The 12,741-nt window shown below is 39.5% G+C and overlaps 1 protein-coding gene across 3 annotated transcripts in view; it reads right to left on the bottom strand.

Moving 5' to 3' along the window:
• gclc (glutamate-cysteine ligase, catalytic subunit) overlaps positions 1 to 12,734 on the bottom strand; it is an 85,213-nt gene extending 72,479 nt beyond the window's left edge. For 2 of the 3 annotated variants that reach the window (XM_048596508.1, XM_048596509.1), the window contains exons 1-4: positions 12,200 to 12,734; positions 11,786 to 11,944; positions 2,468 to 2,580; positions 1,489 to 1,671 (exon numbers count right to left, since the gene is read on the bottom strand). In XM_048596508.1, coding sequence (XP_048452465.1) covers positions 1,489 to 1,671; positions 2,468 to 2,580; positions 11,786 to 11,935 — 446 coding nt within the window. In that variant the 5' untranslated portion in view covers positions 11,936 to 11,944; positions 12,200 to 12,734. Of the gene's footprint in view, positions 1 to 1,488; positions 1,672 to 2,467; positions 2,581 to 11,785; positions 11,945 to 12,151 lie in introns of all 3 variants that reach the window. The other variant, XM_020528099.2, reaches the window with a different exon arrangement.
• Positions 12,735 to 12,741: the final 7 nt, after the last annotated feature.

Here is a 12,741-nt window from a genome sequence, read left to right as displayed (position 1 = left end):
AGGTTACAGCTTACAGCAACTGAAGGAAGAACAAACTGGTTTTCTTCAGACTTAAAAAGTGGGTTTTGCTGCAGAAAATAGAGACAGACCCTGAGCTGGTGGAGATCTGAAGCCTTCTCCCTATGTAGTTCACATCCCCAAGCTGTCCAGCTATCTTCAAACTATCACTGGCAGGCAGAAGATGACTGTCATTAAAAATTGGTAACTACTCCACAGACCATTCAGTTATTCATCGCGGGCTGAGACTCCATATGTTTGGATCTTTGGATCTAGCTCATCTGCAAACTACACTTCAACTAATGCTTAAACAAGTAGCTGTGTAAATGGCACTTACATTGAGTATCAGGTTACTTGCTTTAAAAGCTGAATCTTTCAGCAATCCTTGGTTTTAAAAAAATTCCCTATTTCAGTTCACAATTAAAAATACAGAATAAAATGTCATGGTCTTTATAGCACACAAAAAAGTCTGCTTCGTTAAGTGAGCCTTTGCTGTCTTCCAAAGCAAACAACATGTGCCTTTTAATCACTGGTCAATTATTGCAATTTTACTGTATTAAACATATTCAACACATTACCAGTTGCTAATTTCTTTGACTTCTGAAGGTCACAAAGCACACCAGATATTGCCTCAGGCTATAAACTGACAGATTTATTAATAGAGAAGTAAACCGTAGCAAAGTCAAACTGCACAGTCTGTCATGGAGAATTACTTCATTACAGCAAGCTTTTTATTAACCAGCACCTATGGGACCAGGAGTGTGCCAGTTAATCAAATATTCTGGTTGATCAAGGAGTCCACATAAATCAATGTAAAAACACACTAATTAATAGAAATATAAGTAAGGGGTATAGACGCTTATACTTTATTTACAGCATTAATGACAAATAATAATACAACTTTGCCTTAAATAAAAACTTACTGGCAGACAGCTTTCTCAATTGCACCCTTAACTGGCTACATTGACATTGCAAAAATGCAGCAAATATCCAGTATTTGAGGATAATAATTTTTGCTGGTTTATCACAGTGCCATTCATAAGGTGCTATTTAAAACAAAGTTTGCTGTACAAAAAATTGAAAAACACATCCAAACATAAATTCCTGAAAGTTTTATGCAGATGATTTGTGGTTACTTTAGAGATCCTGTACCTCTCAACTTTAAGGTGATTCACGACCTGAGACAAATGTAAATCTGATAATCAGTACTCCATTGAATTCCATCCAAAACAAAATCAAATGCCTGTTTATAAAAATTGTATCCTTCCATCAAACAAGATGTGCAATACAAGAGGGCATTTGCTGTATGGACGGTATGCAGTTGCAATCAGTAAGCTTTATGAAAGAAGCATAAAATCACTTCTACATAAGATACTATCAAAATGCTTGCGGAAGGGAAAATAATGCAGCAGACCACATCACTAATAATCGTCTGTGCTTTGTTTATGTTTCAAATTACTTTATACGAATTTGAAAAAACAACTCGCTTACCTGGGGAAAGTAGTGATGGTGCAGATGGTCTCATTCACTTTCAATAAGGAAAACACTTCTTGTCGACGAAACTTCATGTTTGCTTCCACAGTGTTAAAATCTGCCATTGTTCCTCCATATGGTTGCCCTGGAGTACCTTCAATCATATAGCTGCCATATTCAGGTCTCCAAAGAGTAGGATGGCTTTTGTAAAACAAAGGTAAATGAATGTTTCTCACATTATAGACTTTAGTTCACTTTTGTTTTTGAAGATGATTATCCAAGTGGTTAACTGCATTTATGGCACAGAACAATCGAAGTTCTAAGTATGGCCTTTTACTTATGTGTACTTGCCAATCATAAAATGATGCTAAAGGTCTTATGACTAGGCTCGCAAGTATATCGAAGGCATCAGGTAAGAAGACCTTGTAGAGGAGATTTTCTTTCACAGTTGTAATGGCTTGCCAATAAGCAAGGTACAAGTATAGATATGAAGAGTAGCCACTTGGGTGAAAACTTAACAGAGCAAACAGTACCATGAGTTATAGTAGTTGTTTCAACAGCTAGTAAAGTATCCATGTTAAAGAACTGCCTTAGATTAGAAAGTTGCATTTTTTTCACCAATTTTTTGAATATCTTCATGGCACTGACATGAAGTAACAAATAATTTGTCAATCATGAAAAGAAAACTCAATTTTCTGACTGAACTTTTGATTCCTTCAGTAGGTTACAATTCTATAAGCTTGGAACTTCTCCAAATAGTCGTTGTGGATGCCCTGTCTCGATTGGTTACCAAAGTATTAGGATTGTCACAACCAAGCCAAAATTTTATTTTTACCTGGCAGAAATACGTGCATACACAGCAAGGAGGGCCATAAGGGGATCCTGGTTGACACATAGTTCACTACATCACAGCTTCTCAAACTGAGAAAATTGGGCATATAAAAACAAAGCTTCCACTTGCTGAACATTTCAATTTACAGACAAAACATTGACTTACTTGGGATTTGATTTTTCACCCCGATTTTGTAGCTCATGAATAATCTCTTCTCCATGCAGCAACACTTGAACCTTTTGATGTTCATGATCAAATGACAACAACATATATTCAACCTAGTGGACAAAGCAGAATTGAGTAAACACTAACATTAACACAAGTGCTACAATGAACACACAACCCGAATAACAAGGCTTCATACTGACCAAGTGCCTTACTATTTTCCCTGTGAAATGAAAACAGACTAAATCTCTGTTCGGAATTATTGTGCCATGTACTTACAATAACATGGTTGATTATTAGGCATTCAAACACTAATCCAGTGCTGCAGCACTTCTATTTGTACGAAGAAACAACTGCCATGACTTGTCTAATCCAAGGAAAAATGTTCTGTGGGCTTCTTGCACCCTCCTCATAGTATGTATTCAGATTTTTAGATTAACCCCTAAATTAGTTTTCAATTAAGTCGGTCCAAAATTGTGAAAAAGAGGGGTGGGGATAGAGACAGCTCCTCAAAATGTCCCACAAATTAAACATGGGGGTACAGTAAAGTATAGAAAAAGTGGATAGTTCCCGAAACCACTCAGCTTCGAGTCACACAAGCCAAGGTAATCCGATTACCAACTGCTGCCTCACTTTAATTGTTGAATATTAGATGCAGAAAGCAGACACTTTTACTAGGGGACTTCAAGGTGGCTCAGTATTACCAGTATTGAGTCAGTGACCTAGCCCTCAAGAATGCAGAGGAAAGAAACAGTTTCAACTTAATCAATGAAGAGTCATCTAGACTCAAAACATTAGCTTGCTCTCTCGCCATGAAACTTGTCTGATCCACTGGTCTCCAGCATTTGTTACTTCAAATGATACTGGCAGAAAGGACCAATTCCACTCTGAGGCTGTACTCCATTACGTAATGTAGGAACACCACCATGCCAACTAGCACTCAGATTTTAAAGCCCAAAACTAGACATCGAGACATGCTCAACACATTATAATCTGTAATTTCCTTGTCCAGTACATCCTCCTTTGACTGAGCCAGGATCTCAGAGGATTGTATTAAAATGTCCCAGAATCAACACCAGGCATGCTTTAGAACATGGTGCAAACCTAGTAAACAGATTAATACATGACACTACCTTCATGGTAAACACCAAAAGCAATAAGAGACAGAGACAGAGACAAGTGAACCCATGACCAAAAGAGCAGAACAAAGCTCTAAAAGGTGCCTTAGCAGTTTCCAGTGCCCTTTTAAAAAAAAATTAAAAACCTGGCACGTTCTTTAATTCAGAGCTCCACACCATTATTGTCTTTGTTCCAGAGTAATCCTAGTAAGAGCCCTCAATCTCGAGATAGTCTCTGATACTCAAGCCCCATCACTCCTGGTGTTGATTGTTAAAGTTTAAGATTTAATCAAAATTACTCCAAGTCCCAAGTCTTTCAGTCTGATGGAACAGGTCAACTGAAAAGCACTGACCAGGTTTCTGTACCCATCAAGAAAGTTATTATGAAGAAATCTATTCTAACTAGAGACAAAAATATGCATTATAAAACTTACAACACTACTCCATCTTAAAGCACTACACATCTGCACAGACAAAAAAAATGTTACGGGTGGAGAAAAAAAGATGCAGGGGAGCGCAGTTCAATAGCACCGAATCCTGTGGATTAACAAGGCATTCTTTGCTTCTTCTCAGTTCTTCTAATCCCCAACCTTCAACATGGGACAGCTGGCAGTCTCTCGGTCACAAATAAGCAGCTACCGTCCAATTCTGAAGGGATTGCGAGAGGGGATGGGGGCATGCGTGGGGCTGTCTTCTTGGTCATGTATGACTCTCAGACAGGTTGTTCAACTGTCCAGGAGTCAGAGTTGTCGTACCAAGCCACACAACTGGTCCCGATGAAGAAAAACACACTGACAGGCTGTCAGATCAAAATCTCCTGAACACAGCCACGGTTCCAATTCATCCCCATTCTTTGGGCAAAGCAACAGTGTAAATGCTATTCATAAACGACTTCTGGTAGCTTGTTTTAAAACTGGAACTTCTTCCACATTTTCCATTTCCAGTTTTGATCCACAATCCAAAATTTAAAAACGGTCTTTGCAATAGTTCCACTAAAGCTCACGTAGGTGACATTTACATAACTTATGCTAACAGTATCTTCCTCCCCTGCAACTGTAAGAGCCACAATACTGTAAGAGCACCACCTCTAAGTTAAATTCCCAATTATGCATACATCCTGATCTTAACATATTACTCATTCTTAATTGTCGTTTCAAGATCTTAAGAAACTCACCTAACACTGCTGTATACAGAATGGAGAGGGTCACAAAAAGTGCAGTCATCAGGTCAACAAAATGACATTACAAGTACAAAGGCAACTTTCATCTAGGACTTAATTTAACACAAATTGCACAAGACAAAGCAAGCCAATTAACACAATTTACAGTTTATCTTTTTGCCTCAGAATTATGAACTTACCAAGAAGGCTGAAGCAATTAGTGTTGCACTTGCAATGGTTAGTTTGGCGTTTTTGAATATAATAAAATGGCTTCTAAAAGTAAATAACCCATGAATTAGCATTAAAGTAGCACAGCATTGGTTTATTATGAAGTGTTGCTGATTTCCACATTTGGTGCATCAACTATGTTCCATTCTGACACACCAATTATCTGCAAACCATACCTTCTGTGCCAACTGATCTTTCAAATGACTTGTTTCTTTGCTCCAATACTTGTGAAAAGGTCTAAAGAACTGGAAATTGAAAAAAGGAAAGGGGCACAAAATACCTTTCCTGTCATATTCACAGCACCAATGTCTCTTCATCTTAGACCTTCCTCCAGTCCTTTCACCTTATACCACTGCAGCCGACCCACCCACCCATCCCACCTTTTCAGTACAATCTCCCAATGTCACAGTTGATCTTTCCTGTTTTCTCCAATCCTGTTCACTCATAGCCAATGCCCATCTTTGCATGTCCCCAACCCTCTCCACTGCTCATTACTACCACCACCACTTTCTCTTGCAATACAGGAAATGATAGACAAGTAGAACACTCATTACTTACGGAATAGCAGAAGAGACTGAAATGAGCAACTCACTTCATAAAAATAAAACTGATCATTTGGTATCCAAGTATAAATTGGTTGGGTATCTCAGTGCAACGTCAGTGTTCCTACCTCTGGGGCAGAAAGTCCAGCTTGAAGTCCAAACGGCCCAGGAGGAATTACATGTCCAACTGGTTGAACAAATTAACTATAAACCAGCAGTCTTATAAAAACTTTTAACTCAATTTCTCCATCTAAACATGCTGCCAGACTTGCTGCATTTCTCTAGCATTCTGTGTTTGAAATCGGTTTGTAGAAGTCTGCATTCCATAAACTGAATTTACAAATGTTGAATGTCAGGTGATTTTTAAAAAAAAACTATAAAAAAATTTGCCTTTCTGAATAGGGAAGTATTGCGAACACCACAACATTATACCACATGTTTGTGACAATCTAAGAAGCAACTCTCTGCAAGTACACTTGCAAACCAATGTTATACCCAAACATCATAAGTAAACTCAATCCTATATCAGATTTAGATTAGACAATTAGATATAGACCTAGAGGAAATGGGTGTCAAAATTTGCACATGATACCACAAATGATTTCTGTAGTTTCTAAAAGAAAAATCAGCAATAAGTTAGTGACAGATGGAATTCAATGATGTGACACATTTTGGTGTTAAACAGAAGTAACTTCAGCTCGGAATGGAAGTTGCCTCATCACCCTGGAACAATGAAGGAACTTTGGGTCATAGATTTATAGAGGAATTTTTGATTTTATCAAGACAGCATCTGAGGTTGATGATGCTCTTTAGAAACAAATTCCATCTCTTGTCTAAACAGATAAATAACTTAAAATCTTAAAAAGCCCTAACCTAAATAAAACATTAGAACACCTCAACTATATATAAAAAAAAAACTTAAGTCTCTAATCTCGGAGACTACTTGCAAAACTGGGCACACATTAAAAGAGCCCTAATATCTATTCAGAAAAGGCAGTGAAATACAGATTTCACTAGGCTGCTAGGCAACTAGGTGATGAGCAATTAATAAGTGACCACATGGTGGGAAGTGAGTCAACGGAGAAAGAAACCTACACTGCTGTCTGATCTTTCACAGCTACTGCCTCTGCTGTTTGATTTCAAGTACCTCTGGACATCCAGAATTCATCTAAGAAAAACAAAAACAGCCAAATTCACAGCTGACCTTGGAGAAACTTGTGTGGGGTGACCGCAGCAAGGGAGCAGCTAAGTTTTTTTGTTACAATATTTAAAAGACATCTGGATGGATGTATGAATAGGAAGGGTTTAAAGCTTAATGTTAGCAAATGGGACTAGATTTATGTAGGATATCTGATCGGCGTGGACAAGTTGGACCAAAGTGTCTGTTTCCACGTTGCATATCTCTATGACTCTATAATAAATTTTCACTCAGTTAGAAAGGCCCACATCCCACAAAGACAAACAAACTACTTCAATACATTTAGACAGCCAGCTTTTTTTTTTTTAAACACCACCCTTCGGTGCATCACGTCTGCCTGTCAACAGCATTCATCTATTCTAATCCCATTTTCAAGCACTTGACCCATAACCTTGTAAGCTATAAATATCTAAAATGAATAGCTGCCTCTACCTTTAGGTACTGCATTCTTGATACTGACTATCTTCTGGGTGAATTATTTTTCTCCTCAAATCCCATTCAAACCTATTGCCCCACACCTTAGAGGGATCACTGACCAGGGGTAGTTCTAAGGTGAAATGTTTCTCCCTATCTACATTGCCTTAGCATATTCAAAAACTCAATTCTGTAAAAGTACTGATAATACTCAATCCTCCCCTTGGCTGTAATAACTTAGCTTACATTTTAATGACTGTTGTTTAAACAGTTTCAGAAGTGGCATTGACAATATAAGAAATACTGAAGATCCAAATTTCCCACAAAAACAACTTTCAAAGCTATACCTGTATAATAGCTCATGGTAAAGCAGATAATCCAATGTTTGGCAAATAGGAAAAAAGCACTCAATAATTGTTGGAATATTGATTTTTCATCACACTAAGGTGTTAGCATTTGGTTTAAAAATGGACAAATTTTGAAGGAAAAGATCCAAATTACAAATAGTGAAAATACACATTCATCATGATAAACCAGATGGTGGACCATTCTGGAATTTACACACATCTACGCATTCTTACAATGTAATTTACACCTCCTAGACTTCAGGGTAAGTATTGATCTCTTTATTTAATGAAGGATGCAAATATGGTCAAAGCAATTTAGAGAAGATTTACTAGGCTTGAACGGACAGTTATCTTAAGAGGAAAGTTTGGACAGGCTAATGATATAGCATTGAAGTTTACTAAAGTACAAGATAATCTGATTCTTCTTATTCAGTCGCTGATTGGATCAACAATTTTTGCCCATCCCCGAATCCTTTGACGGGAGAATTTAGAACTAGGGGTTTGCTACTTTAAAATAAGATATTATTTCAGGCAGGGATAAGGAGACTTTTTTTTCCTCCCAGGGCATCATGAGGTTTGGGAACTCTTCCTCAAATGGTGGAAGCAGAATCGGATTATTTTTAAGGCAGACGTTCATACATTCTCAGTAAATAATGAGGTGAAAGGATGTGGAGTGTTCAGCCACCACCTTGCTGAATGGTGCAGCAGGCTCAAGAGACTGAGTGACCTACTCCTGCACCTAATTTATAGGTTTGTAAGATATTCAACCAGATAGTCTAGATCCTGCAAATGGATAAACTTATACTTTCTGACAATTTTATTTGCCAAAGTTTTGCCACTTAACCTTTCATTCTTTCTCTGCAAAATCCTGCTTCCATTTACACAATTTACTAACAGTGTTATCAGACATACATTTAATATATCTGATCAATTTTCTATTTGCTACCTGATCGTCTATGTCATCAAGAACTGGATTACTGCTTTCCCACAAATTATAAATTCCAGAACCACATGACAGATTATTGTCAGTGGCAAGGGTAACTATAGTACTAAATAACGTCCCAAGATACCACTGCTGATGAATTGACCTTATGAGAAATGGGGAAGTGAAGTCACATTCTTTCAGATGCAAGAAAGTGAAAGCATTGGTGCATCTATGCAAATAGCTGGCTATTACACCAAGTTCTATATATACACATTAAAGTCTTGTCATAGAGGAACCCACTGCACCTTAAGAACAGCTCTCTATTAACTCAAGCCAAAGCAGCATTTGCAATACTTAAAGCCAAAGTAGATATGACTACTTTCATGAGGGATGTTTATATGGACCTCTTTTTAAAAATAGTCTTGTGCATGCCAGGGCACAATCGTTTTTACGAATGCAAACCAACTGTAATGTAATGGCAAATTATGAATCTTCCAACCTTGTGGAATAAAACGTCCGTAATTTGAAAACACTCAGTTATTTGGAATCATACAGCACAGAAGAAGATGTCCTACTGCTCAGAGTCTGTACCACCAAAATTATACTACCTACACTAATCCTATTTTCTTGCTCTAGGCCCATATGTTATGACACTAAACAAGTACTTGAAAGGTTTGAAGGTTTCTGCCTCAACTATCCTCTCAGGCAGTGCATTCCAGACCCCCTCAACCCTCCCTGATGAAAATGTTCTTGCACAAATCCCCTCTAAACCTACCTATTACTTTAAAATGCCCCTTTGTTATTGACTCTTCAACTAAGGGGAACAGGTGCTTTCTATTCACCCTGTCCATGGCCATCAAATTTATACACATTTAGGTCCACCTTCAACCTTTTCTGCTCCAATTATGCAGCCTCTCTTCAGACTGAAATAGTCCACCCCAGCCAACATCCTGGTGAATCTCCTTTGCACCCTATCCAGTGCACATCCTTCCTATAGGTGTAGCCATAGTACTCCAGTTGTGGCCTAACCAAAAGTTCTGTAAAGCTCCAAAATGGCCTCTCTGCTCTTATAGTCTATACACAACTGTTGAACACAAGTGTCCTATTTGCCTTAACTACCCCATTAACCCACTTTCAGGAATCTGTGGACAAGCACCTCAAGATACAGCACACATTGAATTTTAAAATTCAACTTAATAAAAATGTTTGTTTGGGTACACGTAAGAAAATAAATTGAACAAGCATATAAAAAAGGAAAAATAAAATCATGCATAACCTCAAAGATTTCAACCCATACCACAAATTATAAACTAAATTCAAACATTGCAATTTTAACTCCTAACCACAATTCATTTCGGTAAAATGTTGAAAAGCAATACTGTAGAAACTATGCACAAAAGAAGTTTGGGGGAATTTACCCAATCACTTATCTATGCCCTTTAGACATAGGAAATAGTTATTTTAAAACATTTATTCTGGCTAAATCCTTACGGATTAAGCAGTTTTATAATTCTCCTCTTAGCCGTTTCTCTGTTCCAAGTTGAAGCAGTGATTTCAAAGGAAAATGTATGGGCATTTGAAGGAATTACAGGGACCAAGTAAGTTGCTTCAGAGGGAGCTAGCATTGACCCAATAAGCTGAATGATCTGTTTCTGCCATAAATTCTTCAATCAATATTAACCAATGCATTGTAAACTCCTGTTGATTCAGTGAAGCAAACATTCTGACAAACATATGAACTATCTAGTCAATATGATAACAAGAATCAAGACAAACTAATTTCCAAACAATGACTTGCAAGATGCATATACATCATTGGTCCATCAACAACTCCCTGCAGGATATCCAGGAGTCTAAAGCATCATATCAGACATCCAGAATCATACACCACTCAACAATATGTAAAGTTTCTACATGTAGCAATGAGCATTAGTTTACCAAAACATCTACTTAAAGACTTTGCATTTACAACAAACACAGCTGGATCTGTCATCAAGGGGCATTCAATATATTGCCCATCTCTTCCTTGATACAGTATTAAGGGAGTGATACACAGGTAAAGTCTTTTGAATAAGATGTCGAACAAAGGTTCAGTCAGCTCTTTAAATTGACTTGAAACATCTCATTGCACTATTCAAGAGACCGCAGGTCCATCGTCTCCAGCGATCTGATTATTATGCACCCTGAAGCAGATTATCTGATCATTGCTGTTTTTTCCGACCCTACTGTGCACAAATTAGCTGTGTTGCTATAATTGTGACTATGGTACAAAATCCCCCCTTTATTCATTAACGGGATGAAGACGTCGCTGGCTAGGCAGCATTTATTGTCCATCCATAATTGCCCAGAGGACAGTTCAGAGTCTGGAGTCACGTGTAGGCCCAGACCAGGTAAGGACAGCAGGACATTAATGAACCGGGTGGGTTTTTCCAACAATTGGCAATGGATTCATGGTCATCACTAGATTCTTAATTCCAGATAGATACTGAATTCAAATTCTACTATCTGCTGTGGTGGGAATTGAACCTGGTCCCCAGAATATTATCCAGGTGTCTGGACTAACAGTCCAGCAATAATACCACTAGGCCATTGCCTCCCCATTCAAAATTACTTGAAAACATTTTTAAAAAGCTAAAATCACAGATGATACCACATAAAACCTAAGTTTTGTCTTCTATCTTTTGTGCCAGAGATCACAGGATGTTGAATGAAGGAAACAAATTATTGAACATCCACTCTTCAGACAAATCATGACTCACCTATTTTAACCCTTGCAAGGAGTTTTACAAAATATGTTTAATTAACAATAAAAACAGAAAATGCAACGTTTAGCAGTTTAATGTTTTAAGTCAATGATCTTTGATCAGAACTTAAGATCAAAGTCTCTCTCTTGACAGACTTGATTATTTCCTGCGTTCTCCGCCTTCATTTCAAGACTTACAGTTTAGGTACTTTCTCCCCCCGTCTCCAGATTTTTCATAAAGGAGGTCACTGAATTGAGCATAAGTAACAGTTGCGAAGTTTTACTTCATTCAACGATCAAACGTGCACTTTTGACTGTTTGTTACCCGTGTTAAATTTGCAAGATTTGGCAGACTCTGATGGATAAGAGACAAGCTGATTTTGAGAGTTTAAACCATGTGACAGCGTACAAGGGGAGGGCACTCAAAACAGAACACAACTATCAACTTTGCCTTTCAGGATCCAAGTGAGCACAGATTGCTGGACGTCTAGAATTTTCTATTACTCGTCCCACGCCCCATCTGGCGCTTTGACCGGTCGCCGACTGTATGAGGAGATCGTCCCAGAAGGAAACACACATGACCCGGCGGGGAGCAAGAGAGAGAACTGAACACAGCTCAGCAGAAGCGGGATCTACCTCCTTACCTCGTCTCCCCACTTCAGCACATCCTTCTGGCGGTCCTTCACTTTGTGATAGATGTTGAGGAACTGGATGATGCCATGCTTGCGGACGTGATCGGCGTATCTCTTCGTTTCGTCCCAGTTCAATGGCGACCCTTCCGATAGCAGACCCATCACTGCCGACTGGAACGGAGGCAGAGGGGTTAGTCCCGGTTTAGAAATAATGCCGCGGCACCTGAACAAATAGCCCACCTCTTCAAAACCTCGATCCATCAAGGAGATCCCTGACATGTACATCCAACCCCCATACCCCGCCACCCCCAAAGACAGAGAAGACGCTCGGTTTAAGAGAGCGGTCTCTCGCTCACTCCCACCACAAGCAGCACTCACCGCCTTCGGGATCCTAGAGACGGCTCAATCAACGCGACCGCGGCTCACCTGTCTCCCCCGCTGCTCGGTTGACCCGTCCCGCAGGCAGTGCCGTACTCAGTGGATTGTCACCGGAGCGACAATTGGCTGCTTACTGCTGCTGCGTGACTCCGCGCCTCTGCTCGCCCAGCGGCGCTGCTCAAAACCTTGACGACGACAACCTCCAGCTCGTCTTTCCACCGGCTCCTCCTCCTCCACCACCACCGGATCACGTGGCCCGATGCTGCCTTCCACTGCCCAGCACTCTCCAACGCCCCTCCGGCACTGGGGGGGGTTGGCTAGAGCGCGAACACATGTCACGCGACCCCTTTCCTTGCCGTGCAGAACCGACTGCCCCTCCTCCGCTGCCGGCTTTCTTTTTCCTCTCCCCCTTTCCGAAAGGCAAATGCATCCCGCCCCTTCCTCCACCCACTTTTGGTTCGATCGCGATTGTCAATATGACCTTTCCCCTCCTCCTCTTTCCACCCTCAGTCAAAGAAAACATGCAGAGATAGCAGGAACTGCAGATGTTAGAGAATCTGAGATAATAAGGTGGAGAGCTGGATAAACAC

This window comes from Rhincodon typus, chromosome 5, assembly GCF_021869965.1.
Source record: "Rhincodon typus isolate 14 chromosome 5, sRhiTyp1.1, whole genome shotgun sequence".
Lineage (NCBI taxonomy): Eukaryota > Metazoa > Chordata > Chondrichthyes > Orectolobiformes > Rhincodontidae > Rhincodon > Rhincodon typus.
The sequence above is the reverse complement of the archived record's forward strand: the minus strand, read 5'-3'. Positions and strand labels throughout refer to the sequence as shown.